The following is a 19360-nucleotide window of genomic DNA, read 5'->3' on the forward strand; positions in this document are numbered from 1 at the left end:
TGCAGCAAACAGCATTTCTCAGAAAACGTGAGGCATTTCTGTTCCTGGTCTGCTGGGCATAGAGGAGAGGGTGTGGTTGGGCGCCTAGGCTGTGCTCTGGGAACAAATGCATTTCCGAGGATGTGAGCAACGCTCTCCTGACGAGAGGAGAAGGGCACTTAAGTGTGTCCTTGCTGCTTTCTCACAGGCTGTGACTCTTGTCTGTGTCCCATACATATGGAGGAGGTAAGTGATCACATTGCAGGGAGCAGCTGTGGACCATTAATAGAGTCTCCACCACCTCCAGACCAAGACTGGTATCAGTGAACGTGACACTTGCTGAAGCCTCCAGGTGACACCCTAGCAACATAGCAAGGGCCATAGAGAACATGGTATTGCTATAGTTCTGTGAAGAGGGGGCTTCTGGGGGAAAGGGGCTTCCTTTACTAATAAAGAACAGGCAGAATTGGACTAGTTTGACATAGAGAAGAACAGGTCCAGGTAAAGTATCCCCTAAGCTGTCCCTGTCTCACAAACAGGCTTCTCAGTCCATGGAGGCTCTGACTTACCCTGTGTTCAAACAACCTGGGTGCGAACAGCCCTGCCTCACTAAATATTTCATACCTGCTGGGGCTGGAAAGATGGTTCAGAGGAAAAGCGCTCAGCCCACTCTTAGGTGACCTGAGTTCTGTTCCAAGCACCCTTGTGGGTCTTCTCACAACCATCTACAACTCCAGCTCCAGGGAGATCTGATGCCTCGGATCTCCATGGGAACCTCAACCCAGATGTGCGCACTCACGCGCGCGCGCACACACACACACACACACACACACACACACACACTTAAAATAAACTTTAAAAGTATTTTACAGCCAGCAGGTGACAGGAGCTGAGATCCTAGTTCAGACCACTGCTCTAAAGAAGTCTTTGTCCTCTTCTTTCTGCTACACCATGCTGCCTCCTGGAGGCCACAGTGGGCAAACCTAGCAAGAGAGGAAGGATGGGAAAGGGAATCACAAAAAGGGCAAGTAAGACCCATCCCCAGACACACACACACACACACACACACACACACACACACATCAAAGGAGGTGGTTGTCATAAGTGAGGTTTGTGAAAGACTGAAAGTTGCAACTGCCCAGTTTTTAGAGGCAAAGACTACAACAGACAATATTTTGGGAGGAGAAAAACCCGCACACTGGTGTCTGCCAAGGATGCAGTCTGCCAAGCCTTCTAGTCACCTGGTGCTCTGTGCATAGCACAGTGACTCTTCTGCATGTGTACTCGCTCTTAAGCCTTGAGAATCAGTTTCCATCATGCACAGCCTCTGAGACTCCCCAAAGTGCCAACTGCTTCTACCTCCTGATCACCCATTTAACTCTCTCTTGCCAGCCTACCCAGAAGGGCTGCTCATGACTGGTGGATCTCTGAGCGTCATTAATGGAGGGACAGCAGCTTTGCTGGCCAGTTCCTTCCAACTCCTACTATCACCCCCCCCCCTTGTCCTTTAAAGGAGAGTTCCAGAAAGTGCGCTTGAGTTATAATCATCTCTATGCTTGCCAAAGAATGGGACCTGACACTAGACTTCAGTATAAACTAGGAAGTCCCATTTGAGAGCCTCTGCATCCTTAAACTAGGCATGCCAGTGAAAGTGTTGGACAGAGACATGTATGCATTTCTTGAACAGAGTAGATTCAAAGACAACTGTGCACTTCCTGACACAAAGCAACTACAAAACAAGGTCAAGACCCTTGTGGCCCATCTCGTCTGGTATGACAACAATGGTTACTTCTCTTCTATAATTAGAAAACTTTTGAGGCTTAGGCATTGGCAGCTACAAAATACATGTCTTGTTAATTACTGAGCCCTAACCCTGCAGAGTACTCCAAATGGGAATTACAGCACAATACACAAGACAATGGCCAGGCCTAGTAGAGCGTTCTCATTTTGTATTGCATTCCTCAAACATTCTGGTGAAGGTGCTTGTGCTGACCTTCCCACAGTGGGGTGGATTTCCTTCCTGGGTTTGTCTCTGGGAAAATTCCTCTTCTCTGGGATGGGAATGTGACCCCCTGACTGGGCGTCCATTGGAGTCACAGGGTGTGGGTGCACCTGCAAGGTCTCACTCACTCACAGAGGGGCTAGACTCCCACCTCTGCAAATCCACCCAGCTCAGGCTCTGCAGAACATCTGGGCCTCCTTGTGCTGGCCATTGCTGTACACCTGCATGTGATTAGGACTCGGCAGACACCACAGCCCCACCAAAGTCAGCCCTGGTGACATGTCCCTGTGGAAAAGACCCTCCCCAGATTGCTGAGTGCAGGTTCCAAGGATACGTGAGCTCCACACATCTGTGACCACAGCAGTCCCCATCCTCAGTGGAGCAGCAAGGACACCTTCACCCCAGCCTGCTCGGAAATCAACAGCACCAAGGGCAGACTGAGCACAGCACAGCAAGGGAGGGAACAGAAGTCCACCATGGGCTCCTCAATATCAGCCACTGAAGAGTCTACTTTAGACCTCTTTACAATTGCCTTTGAGAAATTAGATACAATTTCAAATCCCCTGATTTTCTCCACGCAAATGCCCTGTCTCTTGTGAACGTGTAAGCCCCTGCCCAGCCCGCTGGAGTAGGCCTTGTAGACAATGAAAAACAGTGAAACTGAACCTAGGGACGTAATGAACAGTGCATGACAAGACTTTACATCCTTCCATGGAAACTGAACCTAGGGACGTAATGAACAGTGCATGACAGACTTTACACCCTTCCATGGAAGGGTCACAGAGCTTGCACATTTATTGGAAATGCAGAATATTTAGTTGAGACATATTTGGTAGACCGGTTTTCTCCCAAGAAAGTTAATTTTCATTTAATAAGGTCACAAAGAGAGTCTCGAGATGGACCTTTGGTGGGAGATAAACATGACCAGAGACTTTCACTAATGTACTACAGGAACATTGCATCCAAACTGGGCAGGGGCTGCCATCCCTGACACAAAGGTGAGTCACTCTGATGGGGCTTCATATCCCCAAAGGTCGTATTGGTCACAGTCCTTTGTGAGGGCCAGGTCCTGTTAACTCTCACAACTGCGTCTCTCGTTGATCCGATGTAGGAAGAAGTGAGTGGAGGAGCCAAGAACACACTACACTCTGTCGGAAGAGGAGCTGAAACAGTTAAGGAGGTGCTGTCTGGCAAACTTGCTCTCAGACTTGATTCTCTGGAATCCGTCATAGGTCTCAAAGAAGCCACTCAATGGTCTTTATGCCTTGAGCCTTCAGAGGCTAAGTCATGCGGCCTCCAGAACAGGACCCCTGCTTTCTGCAGTGGGATGGGTCCTCCTCGGCAGCCACAAATATGTCCCCCGCAGCTACATTTTAAACAACTCCTCACTCCTTGTAAGCTGTTGTACACATGTCCCAGAGACGAAAACCTTTTCCATAGTCTTGTGACCTCTTCTCCCCTGCACCAGGCCTACTCAGTGACCTTCTGCAGTGCACGGCTGTGCATCCTGTCCTCTGGAGTTCCCTAGTGCTCACAAGGGCCTAAGGTACAGCATCCCTATGCTTGGAGCTCCTGACCATTGATGCCATGTTGAGACCATGGTACTTTAGGAGACCATGCTCAGAACAGACCAGCAGGGCCGACCATGTAGCTGCCCATTTTGATACAGACATTCTGATGCCCAAGTCCTTGCCTTCTGCTCTCCCCAGCAGAGCAGAACGTACTAACACAGAAAGCTTAAACAACAGAGGTCAAAACCTCCATCCCCAGACACCAGTCAGCCAGAAGCATCTTTATGAAGAAAATATTTAATCAACTTATCTGTACAAGTTATTAAAGTGGTGGATGATGAGCATACAAGCTGTTTAACAAATACATACTGCTGGGTAATGGTTGAGAAAATAGTTGGCTGTTTCACAGGTCATTTACATTTCAATATGTACAACCTCCTTAAATTTGAGAATACATAGACACAGAGTCATGCCGGCCCTCTAAGGGTTCTCTGCTAGCTGGCCTGGTCACAACAGCACAGTGTCATCAAGGGCTGCCCAAGTGACCAGGCTGGGCAGCAGGCAGGTGCTCAAGTGCCGCCTGCAAGCCTTGGAGCTCCGCTCTGGCCAAATCCGAGCTGGAAGACTGCCAACAAGATTTCAGTTTTCAAAACCTCTCCCGCCCAGCGCCTGTCCCCATCCTCTTAGGAAGCCAAGCCGAGGAACAGTAGGTGTCACTGCAGAATGAAAGTGACTTCCCCTGAAACTAATTAATTCTGTCTTTAGCTGCTGAGGGAACAGCATGGACTTGAGCCTTGGTGGCATTACCATCACTTTGAGTGTTGCCATTTCCTTAAAATAACAGTATCAAAATCAGATTAAAATTACTTTTTAAGCTGCAGGCCGCTCACCGGTGCTGCATTCCACCACCCACCCCGGGCCTACTCACACAGCGTCATGCCATAAGCAGGTCCAGGATTCAGCACCAACCTTCACAGTAAGAGGACTGGAAAGATCTGCCTCTTTGTTTACACATAAGACAGAACAAAAAAAATAATCACAAACTTTTTCAGGACCACGTACATCATCCCCTAAAACCCAAGTCGCAGATAGGGTGTGTTAAACCTTGCTTTTATTTTTAATGCATGAACTATTCATTCGAAGTGCAAAATATTCCAGCTAAAAGACCTGATGATGACTCTTTATCAAAGAACCAAAACCAAAAATAAAATTATACTAAGGGTGTTCATGCTTAGTCTGTGATTTCTCTGAGGTGGAGCCTGCCACAGACTCTCTTCTCTGGAGAGTCTCAGTTCCCAGCTTGGAACGTTAGCTTGTTTCCGAGCCAGGAAGCATGTTGCATGCTGGACTTTCTCACCAAACTGGATCATTGTTCCTAAAGAGAGAGCAGATTGGTTGACTGTGTATAACTCTGACAGACTGGCCAAAAGTGAATCCTGTTCCTTAAGCCATCCCATAATCCTCAAAGCAAATGTTTGCTGCACCCTGGGAGGAATCAGGGACCTAACTCCTGCAGCAGGGAAAGGCCCCCTGAACACCTTGTCGCTGTCTTGCAGGCTTGACACAGTGAGAAGCCAGGCAATGGCTGCTTGTAGCCCGCATGAGTTATCTGAAAGGAGCCCGGCTGTCAGGGGGTACTGACTGTCAGAGCACAGACAGGTTATATGCAAACTCCCACAAGGGAGTTGAGATTGTGTGCTCTTGGTGGATCAGTTCACACTTTCTTCTGATCCAGCCAGACTTCTGCAACAGCTACCCCAGGACTCTTGTTTTTGTCCACAATGTGCACATAACCAGAAGGGCCAGACATAGTTCTAGATACTGACAGTCAAGAGTCCGGGGGTGCTAGATGCAGAACATGACATCTCAAATGTTGGAAAAACAGACACTCAAAAGCAAAATAGCTGGCCTCATCCTGAAGGCCTGTAGCACAGCGCCCACAGTGCCTGGGTTTGGCCCTCAGCCTTTTCTGATGTCCTTAGTTTGTTTCAGCATCCCCTGAAAAGGATGAGTTTCTGGACTACAGACCTTTCTCTTCCCTCTGAGTGAGGAGTTTCTACTCTAGAAAGAAGCTCCCCTGATGAACAAAATGTGCTTCTCACACCTTCACACCAAACACAGGAATGGTTGCCACAGCCCTCTCGCTATCGAAAGGATGCATGTGAAAGAAACCGGTCCTATGTTTGCTTCACCGATGCTGGAGGAGGCCTGCAAGCTCAGCACTGAGATGGAGAAATGGACCTTTGCTTTAGCCGGACTTGCTGCTAGGAGGGTGCACTGGGTGACGGGCAACAGCAAGAGAGCCTCGAAATTCAGCCTGTTTTTCGTTTTTGTTTTTGTTTTTCCCGTGACCTTACACCCTCCACACCCATGCTGACTTCTGCTTTGTTGTAATGGCTGCCACGGGTGCCAGGAAACACCATCCCTACTTCTGCCTGATTGAAGGTCTACAGCAGTGTTTCTCAACCTATAAGTACCAACTCCTTTGGGGGTCGAGTAACCCTTTCAGAGGGGTCACCTAAGACCATCAGAAAACACATTACAACCCATAGCAAGTAGCAAAATTACAGTGAAGAAGTAGCAACAAAAATAATTTTATGGTTGGGGGTCATCACAATATGAGAAACAGTATTAAAGGGTCACCACAAAGGAAGAAAAAGGTTGTAAGCTGTCTGCAAGCACAGAATGGGCGGGGCTCGGTTAAGGTGGATGTGTCTCCATCGGAAACAGAGCATCCCGGTCCCTGAATGATTCTCAGAGCTCACAGCCCTGGGTTTTGCCTCCTGACTCTAGAGAATAACTTCCAGTCTCTCTGCAGCCTGGGTTATGGCCCTCTTCCCTCAGCAATGCCTCACTCTGGGGGTACCCTTGTGTGTTGTTCTGAGCTCTGGCCCAAAAGGAAAGAAGGAAACAATTTGGCTTCAGCCTAAAGCTACAAAGGTGTCTACTACAAAAAGCAGAGTTCTATGCGCATGGGGAGGCAGGGAGGGTGCTTCTTAATGCTTAACGCTGCCACCATTTTCCAGGTTGTATGAAAGAAAACAAGAGGGTTGTCTGATTTGGATCCTGCCACCAAATCCCTGTACTGGTAAGCTTTAGCCAGACCTTGGACCAATGGCGTAGAGAGGAGACCCTGCGAGGGCAGCCTGCCGTAGCCAGGCTCTCTTTCCCTGGAGCTTCTGGGCTGCCATAAGAGCATACCTTTCACTTCCTCCTGTTGTCACACACAACTGAGAACTCACAGCAGTTAGGGCCTTTCCCAGCACTCAGTCCTGAAGGCCTCAGCCAGCACTGGCCGAATGCTAGCACAAGCGCTTCTCTAGCCAGCGTAGCCACATTCTCCAATCAGGAGACACAGGGGACAGCTCTCAGCTGGTGGGGAGGCCAAACCCTATGCCTCAGGTCCTGGCCTCTCCTTCACCTGCCTCACCACAGGTAGGAACTGAAAAAACATTGGTGAAGCCCCAATAGAGGCTAGCATTTAGATAAGATGACAGACACGCATGCACACACACACACACACACACACACTCACACACTCACAGAAAAGGTGACACATTACTTTAATCCTAGCAGAGGAAGACAGATCTCTGAGTTTGAGGCCAACCTGGTCTACAGAGACATACAGAATCCTTGTCTTGGGAAAGCAAGGGAGGGAGGGAGCAAGGGAACGAAGGAGAGAAGTTGGGTAACAGGGTTATACTTCACCTTGGAATGTCCAGGCCATTTTCTAGGAAGAATCTTGGAGCCTTGGAACAGGACCAGTTTCGTTTAAGAGACAAAAGGTCTAGGCAGGGAGATGATTGCTCTGGACTGACTTGCCTCAGGTGTCTCTCAAGAGATGCTCTGTAAAACCAATACCCCAGAGTGGCCTATGAGGCAGACCCAGGCCACACTATGAAGAGAGCTGACCCCTTAGTGTACAAAAGTCCTGAGAGTCCTCGGATACATCAGCTGCCTACCCTGTGGAGGTTTAGTAATCTCTCACCTACTCTCCAAACTCCTCCTTTCCTGCTCCAGACACTTCTAAAAGGGAAAGGCAGGCCCACAGCTCCCTAACAGAAAGCTGCTTTTAGACCCCTCTTCCTCCCTACCTGTCTGCCACAGATGGCTGATGCTGAGTTTACCAAGAGGAGTTCAGAGTTCTGCTTCCCTGAACCCCAAAAAACACTCTCTGGAGAACCAGCAAGGCCCATGACAGTGTGCTCTCTATTTTTCAGGACAGACTCCAACAAGGGAGGAGCTGTCCTCTGGGACACAGGATGCCCTCTTGGGGAGAACAGGACTCAACACCCTGCTTTAAGAAGGAGCACGGTCTACAGCCTCAATGAGGTTGGCCTTGATGGGGGAATGACTGGTGAGACGAGGACCTGCAGGACTGGTTGTTCCATCCCGGATGGTGCTCAGGCTCTCTTCAGGGCTCATGCACACCTAGCTTCTGTCCCTGCTGACACCATGATGGCTGTCAGGGAAGATCAGCAGGGGACAGAGAGATCCACCGCCTTTGGCAGCACTGCCACACAATGCACAAGCTTATTACCCCCCATGCCACCCGAGCATACAAATGTCAGGGAGGTAGACAAAGGCCAAGCATATGAACATTACAGCGCAGCACAGCACAGCGCCAACCGTGCTTCCCCACAAGAAGATTAAGAAACGGACCACCCTCTCTGCAAGGCCCAGTCCAGCTGCTTGGTAACCCCAAATCCCACAAGACCAGAGTCTAGGAATCCTGAAAATGCCTTCCTGCCAATGAAGGGGTTTACCTTAATCCATAAATTATGACTTCAACAGCACACCAGGCCAGCTTGGTGTCTGGCAGGCCCCTGGGCCCAGCTGGCCTGCCCCTGCTTCCTGAGCAGGGATCTTAGACTTAGCTTACATGAAGTAGTGGTTCAAATTATCTCAAGTAGCAGTGCGATCTTCCCCTAACGAAGCAGAGAATTCTCTTTACTTCACCAGGGATACATTGGTGATCTCAGACCGGGACCAGGGGAACATCCTGACAGACACAGTTCCTGATCGGCCAGCTCGGCACTGACTGCAGCTTCCAGCCAAGGAATTTAAGAGAGCAGTTGAATCTGTCCTGGTCACCCAGCCCTCCTAGATCCCAGATGACAGGAGAATGATGAAGAGTGTTCCCAACTGTGCAGACAGCGGCCTTTCCCCGCCTCCTGGCAAAGCTAGCTTAACCACATCCCATCTGCCCCTCAGGCAGTGGTCCCCTCTGTGGTCATAAAACACATTCTCGAGAAAATGGCCCTCAGAAGCAGAACTGGAAGAGGAGCACTGTTGCTAGGGATGGTTTCGCCAAGGTCCAAAGGAAGCCTGGGAGATGCTCCTTTCATTCCATAAACAGAGAGCATCGGAGGCCTCAGAGGCAGTGGATGAAGGTGACCAGTCTATACAAGGAAATTGCTACTCTCAAACATCACCCACAACACTTGTTAGAAAGAGGCGATCAACAGAAAACGGGGGTGGACATTTCCCTATTATACAATCTCAGGCTAACTCAAGATTATTTTTACATAAAATTTGTTTGGCCTAGTCTCTCTCTCTCTCTCTCTCTCTCTCTCTCTCTCTCTCTCTCTCTCTCTCTCTCTCTTCCTCTCTCTCTCTCTCTCACACACACACACACAGTATCAAAATGTTTGCATCTATCCAAACGTAGTAAATACTCTAAATCTTTTTCAAAAAATAGTCAACTCTAATCTTCATTAACGTTTTATAACTTTCTAGTGCCACTGTTAGTGCCATTCTTGTTCTCCATCATGACATCAGAGCCATCACTTTTAAAATCATCATCTAAAACAGAAGAGAGAGGTTTCCCATACAGAATCCAGAAATCTGGATGGACATCTCTGCCCAGTCACCAAAAGAAGATGAAATCCTATCAATAGTAGGCACTTGGCGATTAAAAAAAGAAAAGAAAAAGCTGAAATTGTTGCATTTTCTGGTTACAGCTATTCACAGCCATACAAGTTCACATTTTAAAAAAGGGAAATCTTTGTCTTAAGAATAAATTATACATGGATTATTTTCCCCTTGGGGGGAAATTTTACAGAATGAAAAGGACTCAGATGGGGCTCTTAAATAAATTAGCTGGGTCTAAATCTTCGTCTTTATTGTCTTAGGGAGTGTAGTGTAACCACTAAGAAAGAAAATACCTATAAACTGTCCTGGACCTTGGCATCCAGAATGAGGGCAGAATTAATGCCTCTCCCACAACCTAAAGAAGAAAACGCAGCATGAAGTCAACGCTGTCCTGGAAGCCCCCAGCAGGTGCAGCCCAGATGATTTCTCTTTCCCAGTCATTGACAAGAGGTCCCAAAGGATGAACAGGCAGCAAGAAATCAAACCAAACGCCTCTGTAGAACAGGGATTCTGGAGATGAGAGACAGACTTGCACGCTGCTCATCCCACACAACTACTGGTCTAGGAGCAAGGATCAGGTCTAAGCGGTGTGTTTGGGTCTGAGAAAAGCATTTGCATGTGGCTTCACTTCCTGTCGCTGTCACACTGCCAAAATATAACAGCAACACACACAGTGGAAGGCACACTTAGGCCAGCACAGATTCCACAACGAAGCATAAGCACCCATTGCATCTTGCAGAGGGCTTTGCCTTCCTGGCCAATGGGCTTCAATCCCCTCGGAGCAGCCCCAGGACACTCAAGCCCTGACAGCCTCCTTCCTGCCTCTTAGGGCATGCTCTTGGCACACTTCAGCTGCCTCTGCTACCCAAGTGCAGCCATTGCCCTAACTTCCTCCTGTACCACCCTCTAGATGCCTCTAAACCCAGCAGAGCCTATCCTGTTCCGCACCCCTTGCCTCCATTGCACACACCGCCAAGAGAAAAATATTCTACTTCCCAGATCATTCCTAACTGGAATCGATTTTTTAAAGTCAGATCATTCCTAACTGAAATTGATTTTTTAAGTCGGTATTGACATTTGTAGCACAATATATTCTTTTAGATAAAGTTTCCTTTTCAAAAATGAGACAGCATCACAATCGGGCTTGTGTAGAGGATGGATGCATCCTCCAACCCCCAGTGATTCCTTACTATTTGTAGATTCTCAGTGCATACCTCCAGAGAATCTGGGTACCACAGCCCTGCAGTGGGAGTGCCAGGAATCCAGCCACCCCGCGGTGCCATACCACCTCCAACTAAAAGGAGTATCCAATGCTAACACTTTTCTAAACACAGACACCCTTCTCCTTAAAGAGACAGCGGTTTGTATCGATGTTAGCAAATAAGCATGACTGCGACATGCAGTGGCCGCATCTGCACAAGGCTTTCCGCGCCTCCTGTCCACGGTAAATGTGTGCGTGAGTGAAGGAGTGTGTAAATATGAGTGTGAACTGTGTGATCTCCTCTGTGCAGGCGGGAGGCCATATTCCACCGTCCCTCCAGCCTGGTGACAGGCCAGGCTGAGGCTGTTTTTCAGCTGGGGTCCAGGGCGGCAAGGCCCTCCCCAGACCGCATGCTACCTGCAGCCGCAGGCCTCCACCACCATGTCCTCATACTGCTTGTAGACCACGTTATTGGCGGCATCGATGTAGAGGATACTAATGGGGCTTAGGCGTGCGGGCACGCAGCAGGAGGCTGGCGCCGCGTCGGGTGCCATGGAGTTGAGCAAAGTCTGAATGATGGCGTGGTTGGTGGGTTCCAGGTGCGAGCGCAAAGGAAAATCACAAACGCCCTCGCAGTGATACGCCTCGTAGTCTAATGGCGCGATGATCCAGTCGTCCCAGCCCAGCTCCTTAAAGTCCACGTGCAGAGGCTTGCGGCTGCACCGGCTCCGGCCCCTGCGCCCATGGCCCTTGCCGCCACCTCCGCCGCTGCCCTGTGCTCCCCGCGTCCCCGCCAGCGCCGTCCGCCTTCGCCTACGCCCGCTTGAGGTTGCTTTCCGAGACCCAGTGCCTGGTCCCGGATCCGGTGGCGGCTCCACTGCCGCCCGGAGCGCGCGGGCCTGGGCGCGGATCTCCCGGAAGAGACTCTCTTTCCTCTGTGTACGGGAGGAGATCACCAACAGCGCGCGCTCCTCTGCAGCGGTGCCATCGCCCGTACCATCACCGGACCAGCCAAAGCCCAGTTGTCGCAAGGCCAGCGGGCTGCTCCCTGTGCCGGCTACTGCGCGCAGCACCAGGCAGAACTTGCGGGAGGCGCGCGGCTCGCGACGGATACTCCGCACCGCGTCAGTCACATCGAACTCTTCCCAGCGCGCAACTTCTAGGGGTTCGGCAGTCCGCGAGTGCAGTAGGTGAGATGTGTGGGTCACGCCCGGGCACGAGGACAGTTGCAACAGCGGAGGGAGGGTCGCACTGTCCTGGTCTGGCTCCGGAGACCTCCGACGCAGCACGCGCAGCTCAGCACTCACTACCTCGTCGCGTCGGGGAGGCTGGATAAATCAAGAGAAAGCTCTGGTCCGGGCTCGGTCGCCAATTTCCTCTAGGGAAAGACAAAAAACAGAAAGAGTCTGGATGAAACTAGAGCCAATACAGGCAGCCAAGGGGGTTGCTTGGTTTTGGGTTGGCTGCCCTCGATACAACACAACATAACTCAGGAAGGGCCCATCGAAGCGGACAGTCGTTCCCTAATCTGGGCTCCATAACCAAGGCTGCCAATCCTTTCTTGTCTCCTACACCTGAAGCTTTAGTTCTTCCGCTGCCACCGCTAACGATCACAGATACACAGACCTAATCGCTGAACTGTGTAGGCCAAGAAAGAGTGCACCACCCCACCAAGGACAAACCTTATGGCCTCTATAGTTCTGCTGCCTGCAAAAACAGCGCCTTGCCTTAGTTCAGACTTCTTCTCGTCAGGGGCGCGTTTTTCCTGAGGACTTGCTCTGTATGAAAATTGTTCCTTACTGCCGGGCTGGGCGCCTCTAGAAAGCTGCAAGTTTCCCCTGGCTGTACAGAAACGAAAACTTCTCATATCCTAAAAACATGTTCTCCTTTGGTTCATTCTCTTCTCTCTACTAGCCTACTAGACAAATTGGACCTGAGAACAGTTCAGAAACAAAATACAGCTGCACCACGACACAGAGCCCCTCTCCTCCGGGCCACGGTTTTCCCTTCAGCGGAATGGAAATGAAGGCCCAGGTAAGTCACAGGTTCTCCCAAGTCCACCCTGAGCTTTCATTGTTGGTCTCCCTCTTCGACCCCCATTCTTGGGGAGCACCACAAACGGGAGGGAAAAGGCAATGGGATTGCAAAGAACCTTCATGGAAATTAGAGGCAGCGATGGCTGCCATGGTGAGCGCTACATAAGTCTTTGGCGCTGGTGCGATTTAGTTCAGGCTTGGGGTTTTATTTCTGGACATGGGCCCTTTTCTTTTGGGATGGACTTCGGGCAAAAAAAAAAAAGGTTTAAATTTCCACAAAAGAGCAGATAAGGCATTGCCTTTGAAGAGGGTCATATGGTTTCGTTTTGCCCCTTTCCAGAGACCAGGCAGAAAACTCCCCCCACCTTCAGGATTTGTCATCAGCCATGGACACCAGGCCTTCATGCCTAAGTCTACAGTATGGGTGTATGGCTCAAGCAACTCTGTTCTAAACGGAAGCTGGTGGTAGCAAGCTGGAGAGAGGTGCTGGGCTGTGTCCACAGCCGCAATTCCTCCCTCCCGCAAAGAACTTTCGCTGCAGCCTCCACTTCACCCTGCTTCTTCCAGGGAGGAAAGGCTTTGGCCCGCCTCTGGGTCTTGCTGGTCAAGCAGAGCTCCACCAGAAGGATCTAGTTGGTTCTACAACACAGTACACTAAGCCAGCCCTAAGAAGTCCTGATGATTCTGCGACCTTCTCCTGCAGTCTTGAGAGCACCCCTACCTAGGTCTAAAGTTTTTCCTGATTTTGTGTGGTGGATTGGGAGCTCCCCTGATCAGTGCCGTGTGCGGTGGACAGAATTTCTGAAGATGCCTGCTGGTCATTTGAGCTCGGAATTTCTATATACTGAAAAGAAAGCTGTCTGTGCACGGCTACTGTGTGTGTTTCTGGGATGGGTGATTACTGCCGGTGGCCTCTGCCTGTTTTCCCACGCTGGTGTCAATGGCCTGGCAGAATGTGACTGTGGTGGCTGCTGGACTTACTTTCTGGCCTATTTGTTTCCTTTCTTTCCTGATTTCCAAGCTAGATCTTTGGCGGGTAGAATTAAGGCCTAAAATTGCTTGCATTTCTCCTGAAATTAGTTAAATTTCCCCTATCTGTCTGCTTTAATGACTTAATGAAGATTAATAAAAGCCAGATGATACCGCAGCAACTACCCCCACAGTCCCACCCACACCCTACCTTGGAGGGTCCAGCACAGGGTAAAATGGGACGCTTGGGCTCCAGACATCCATGTCCTCCCCAAGCAACCGAGCCCTGGACTCTGGCCGCTGGGGCCTGGCTGCCGCAGATCTCTGGCGCCCATACTCACTTCCCACACACAACTCAATATCTACCCGATGCTGCCTGCTGGAAGGGCCCTTCCATGGTACAGGACAGAGACCAATTCCTTTAACCTGCTACCTGTTTCTCTACACTGATTTCTCTTTAGCTCCCTTCAATTTGTGTATCCTTCCCTGGGGACAAGGAGCATCACTGCTAGTCCCTCTTGGAGGAAGGAACTCCAGGGTCCTCATTCCTGTCCTTTCTTCTTCCTTCTTTCTTCTCCAAGGGCTCCAGGCCCGAGGTCACTCTAGACCCCTCCCCAAAGAAGGAGATCTTGAACTCGGTTTTGCCTGCTTGAGAAGGACCTGCCAGTCTGCGGTCCCTACCCCTCCCCGCTCAGCCCTCGGAAACCTCGGTTCCGACGCGCGTGACTTAGACGAAGTTTCTAACATCTGAAGATGGGATCCACGGGGCCATGGCTCTGAACCCAAAGGAACAGAATCTTGCTTCCCCCAGGACGTCTCAAGGGCAGGAGCAGATGGGGCGGGGTGGCACAGAAGATACATAAAGTACCTTGAGTCGCCGTGGTCTATGAAGCGGTAAATCGTGTCCGCGCGGCCGTGCCCCGAGGCTGCCATGGCTGGAGCCCTCCCAGCCAGGCTCCGGTAAAGCGACATCATGAAGTGTGTGGCACCACCGAGCCGTTCCTCCGAGCCGGGACGAGGGTCCGTCCGCCGCTGGCCGCCGCCCCGGGAGCTCCAGGCTGGTCCTGCACCCGCCGCTCGGAGCACCGCGGCAGCCTCCCAGCCCGTCGCGGGGACGGCAGGCGCTCAACAGCCAGAGACACAGCGCGGCCGGCGGCGCTCAGGTCCATGGGCTCCGTGGGCCTGCCGGCCGCGCGACCGGGCTCCGTGGCTCCGGGAAGTCCCCCCGGACGCCTTTGAACATAGTGTTTAATAATGGGGGAAGTGTGCGCAGCAAGCCGCTGCCCCCCTTCTCTCCCCCCCACCCCCGCCCCGCGCCCGGAGCAGCGCCCCCTACTGAACGCTCGACCCGCAGCTCTGAGACCCCCAACTCAGGCCTGTCGCGCAAAGCAGGGCAGGAGCCTCCTCCCCTGGTTGCAGCGCGACGTCCCGGTCCTTGCCAAGTGAGGGCCACCCGCCCGAGGCTCCCGCCACAGCACAGTGCTCCGCCTCCCCTCCCTAAGGCACTGCAACCCCCCTCCCTGTCCCAAGACCTGAGCGCTCTCCTTGGCTGGAGGATGGGGCGTCTTGCGTACCCGCCCAGCGTCCTCCCCACTCCTCCACGGAGAAACACCGCCCTCCCCGCTATTTTGCGTGTGCTTAGGTTGCCAGGCCGAGGCAAGGCCAGGCCCCTCCCATTCAACTTCCTCGCCTTGTGCCCCCTTGGTGGACGTTCACTAGGAAGCACTGAGAGCTTCTACTTGGGGATGTTTACTGTGAGTCACTGCCCTCTGAGGATCGCAGTGGGAGGTCAGAGTAAGGGAGAGGATTTGAGGCGAAGGACAAGTGGCTGGAGCAACAGGGTAGAAAGAGACAGATGGATACGGATGGACTGTCGGAAAGGAAAAGATTTGAGTGGGAATCTTGGGCCAAAGCAGGAGCCAAAGTCTTAACGGGCTTGATGAATTAGGAAGGCTTCTGGGCATAGAGTAGAGTAGCTGACTCCTGGGCAGAGTAAGGTCTCAGTGTCCAAAAGTGCAACCAACATGGTGACCTCTCTACCGTCTGGGGGCGGGGGACCACATTTCTCCAAGGTCGGCAGGGCAAAAGGCAGCAGGCTCCTGGTATGTTAGTGCGTAGCTACAAGTCCGGAGGGTGAGCAGCAGAGTCTTGGAGCAGCACTCTGGTGCCATGGTGGTTATGGTAGCGTTGGGTGGAAAAGGTTTCCACCTCCGCCCTATCAAGTAGGGGACACCTGAGCATGTAGACACTGGGGCTCTTATTTGGCTAGCCCCGTTCTAAATAGTGGACTGCACTGAGGTGGGAAGTCGTCCAAGAGAGAATGTCCAGAAAATAGACGAGCAACTGTCAAACGACTTTTTGAGGGTCTGGACCACACCCCCTTCCCTTTACTTTAAAATTGCATTGGGTACCAAACTGAACATCCAAACCGGGGCTGTGAGTATGCAGGTCGAGTGCTATCTAAAAGTTCCTTCTGCATCAACTGTGGCCCAGGTTCAGGAGATGAAGGAGTATACTCCCACCCAGCCCCGCAAATCAGAGGCAGAGCTCAGTCTGGGGTCTTGGGATGTTTGGGGGCTGGAAAGAACGCCCTGATTAGCGTCAATACTTACAGGGTTACATACTCGCCTGTAGCAAGCACGTGTGCACCTGGACCAAGGTTTTGTGCTGCCTGCCTGCTCACAGCCTTCCTGCTGTTGCCCAGATGGCAGGCAGCTGGGATGGACAACCTGTCTTCCGAGCCCTGGTTGGGTGCCCAGAGGAAGTGACTCTGGTAGGACAGAGACTTCCTACTGTAATTCTCTTCCCACCTTTCTGTCCATGTACACAAGGGCCAGCCAGGAGTCTCTTTGTTCCGAGGGACAATGGGTCCTATTACCTTGCTGCCCTTCTTTCTACCGTGGGCACTCATGTCCTGAATGTTTCACAGTCAGTTCCATGTTGGGAAACACTGAGAGTCCTGGGCTGTCATGGTGCTGGCTCCAGATCTGTCTTTGCCCATTAACCATCTTGGCAAGTCCCTCACTTGTCTTGGCTTCGGTTTCTCCAATTGTGTATAGGGAAGAGTGGAAGGGATCTGGCACTATCTTGGCACTGCCATGACCATATGACACCTCTGATCGTAGGCCACCTTAGGACTCAGGAAGTTGGAATAGATTGGTGATCCATCCTGCAGCAGGTTAGAGTAAGCCACAGAGCTTCTTTGAGAATAAAATGTCCTGGTCTCTGAGTCTTTGTGTAGCTAAGACACAGACTGGAACAGAGATTGCTGGGTAACTTTGTCCCCCCACCCCCACCCCAGGATATTCTGACTGCTAACTGTGAACCTGGAAGTAGGTTTGTAAGAGCACTGGAAGGCTTTGGAAGAGAATGGAAGGCATGGGGTGGGGGCTCACACAACCCACCAGCTGTATGTAAAGCAGGGTGTAGTCTCTTCATTTGTACTTCTTGGTCCAGACCCCTTCATCTACCCATCTCTCCACTCCTTCCTTCTTGCAGTGATTTGTTATTGCTAGGCATCCTTTCGTGTGTTACGAATTCATCAGTACTGCCAACAGACTCATTGAGAGTCAGGGCGGGCAGGAGAAACAATGAACAGTAACACACAAGTGACTAACATACATACTGCCAAGGACACTCTGAAAACCATGAAGATAGGAAAGGTCTTTGTGATCAGCAGAGAACACCCTGATGCAGAACCCCAAAAGAGGAAAACATGGGGGTGTAGGGAGCATAACTGATTCCTTCCCCTTCTGCTTAAGTCATTCTAGTCACTTGTCACCTGTCCATTGTTTATATGCCCCATGCCATTTCCTCCTGACAGCTGCTCTATTCAGTAACAGGGATTAGCATATCATTCTCTAGACTGGCCAGTCACAGAGACATTAAGGCTTTGCCTAGGGTCAAGAGGGAAAGATCAGAGTCTGGAGTGTCAAACTGTTTTGACTCAGCTTTGGGTTTCCACTGCCCCAAGGAGGTGAGACTGTGGGGGGCTTTGGTCTGTTAATTTCCTCCATGACCCTTTCTGGCCCTCTGGAAGCTTCTCAGCAGAAAAAGGGACTCTAAGGTCCCGATGAGGATTATGAGAGAATTCCCCCAGTGAACTCTTCTCTCTGCCATGAGCTGGGAACTCACTGTGCTGAGACACCAATAACAGGGCCAACAGCAGGGCTCATATGTTCTCCCTCTGACTCCCTTGCCCGGGGCTTCCAAGGCCCATGAATGAATTCCTATCTGAGGTGAAAATGCTGAAGGCAGAGAAAAAGGTCAAGAGATTCCCCAGCCACTCACCCTTTTCTGAGTATAGCTCACTCAAGTCCTCCTATCTAGTACATGTTCCCTCTTGGACCCACAATCCCAAGCTAGCCCAGCATGCTTGGAGTTCACCTTGTGTTCAGGAAGCCCTTGGCAACTGTCTGGCAGTAGTGAGCCAGAGATCTGAGCAGATGTTGGAGCTGTGTTCTGCCCCTGGCTTATACACACTGGAAGGAAATGCTTGCCCTGGGTTTTGTCGCAAAACTCACTGGGAAGTGGCGAAGTTCAGGGAGGGTGGGGAGCAAACCAGACAGGAAGTTATCACTTCTGTTCTCTGTCTGTGTGGTGATCTGCCCCCTGCACAGTCAGGAAGGTAGGGGTCTGCATTCTTACCCCCAGGCTCCTCTGAGCCCTATGGATGGGTTGCTGTCTCTCGCCCCTGCAGAAACTATTGGCTCACTCCGAGCCCGCTTCCGCCACAAATCTTCTCAGTTATTTAGACCAACTTCCCTGCCAGGCTTCAGTCATAACAAATGGCTGCCCGGGCTGCCGTTGCATAAACCCATTACTACTCATAGCTGAAATGGAGAGCAGTTCTATAGGCTGCACCTAGAGAGCCATGACGCTCAAATTCACCTTGCCTAGAGGGAGTTTGCTGTGACCCGAGATCATGGTCTCTTGAAATCTGGTCTTAGAACATATCACAAGAGTTGCGGTGACTTCTGGGTACTGGAACTTAAAGAAGCCCCAGCTACTGGCAATAGCATGGCCTGATGATCCTCTGCCACACCCAGACATCCAGCCCTCCTGTGTGCTGACAAGGGAAGTAGAGGTCCCCTTAGAAGTGATGAGCTGCGCAGTCCACCATTATCTACGAAAGGAAGCCAAGCCTGCAGCAAAGAGAAGACAGCTCACAGCCTGTCGTTTGGCATCGCAGCCATTCGGACCCATGAGCCCTTCAGAGTCTGGCTAACCTGACCTTTGCTCTCCACTGCAAGCTCAGAGACTCTTGGTTCTGCCTATGCTCAGGGCCCCAGTGGATGACTTGAGAAGTGAGATGAAGGCCTCTGTCTTGGTCACTGTCACTCTGGCTCCCTGCAGCCACACAAAATAAAAACACTCAATGTGTCCTCCAGAAAGGCAAAAGACCTGAACTGAAGCCGTCCCTTGAACATCTGGTTGCAAGCCCCTCACCCTTCCTGGCTTTGCCCCCTGCCAGCTATAGTGAGACTGATTAACAATCACATGTCGACCTAGGGATAGTGAAGGATGGAGGAACCATGACAGCAGGACCAGGACACCATGACCTCTGACCTCCAACCCAGAGCAGAGAGGGGGTAAAGGGAGAGTGGGTCCTGGCTTAGGTCTCCCTGAGGGGGGATGGAGAGAGAGAGGTGACAGCAACCTCCCCACCCCACTCCCACAGAGGCCTCTACTTGCCCCTTCCTTCTCTTCTGATAACTCTGGCTACTCCACCAGCCCCTAGGAAGGCTTAAGTCTCTCCCAGAAAGACCTGGGACAGAGGAAGTAAAGA

General features: G+C 51.3%; 1 protein-coding gene across 1 annotated transcript; it reads right to left on the reverse strand.

Annotated features, from left to right (window-relative positions):
* Positions 1 to 10980: 10980 nt before the first annotated feature.
* On the reverse strand, positions 10981 to 14741 carry Gdf7 (growth differentiation factor 7). Its single transcript, XM_038318728.1, is given in 6 exon segments — positions 10981 to 11885; positions 11888 to 11943; positions 13910 to 13912; positions 14441 to 14670; positions 14672 to 14722; positions 14724 to 14741. Coding segments are annotated over 6 exon segments (1263 nt in total).
* Between the last annotated feature and the right edge of the window lie 4619 nt (positions 14742 to 19360).

The sequence above is a fragment of the Arvicola amphibius genome, chromosome 2, assembly GCF_903992535.2.
Source record: "Arvicola amphibius chromosome 2, mArvAmp1.2, whole genome shotgun sequence".
Classification (NCBI taxonomy): Eukaryota; Metazoa; Chordata; class Mammalia; order Rodentia; family Cricetidae; genus Arvicola; species Arvicola amphibius.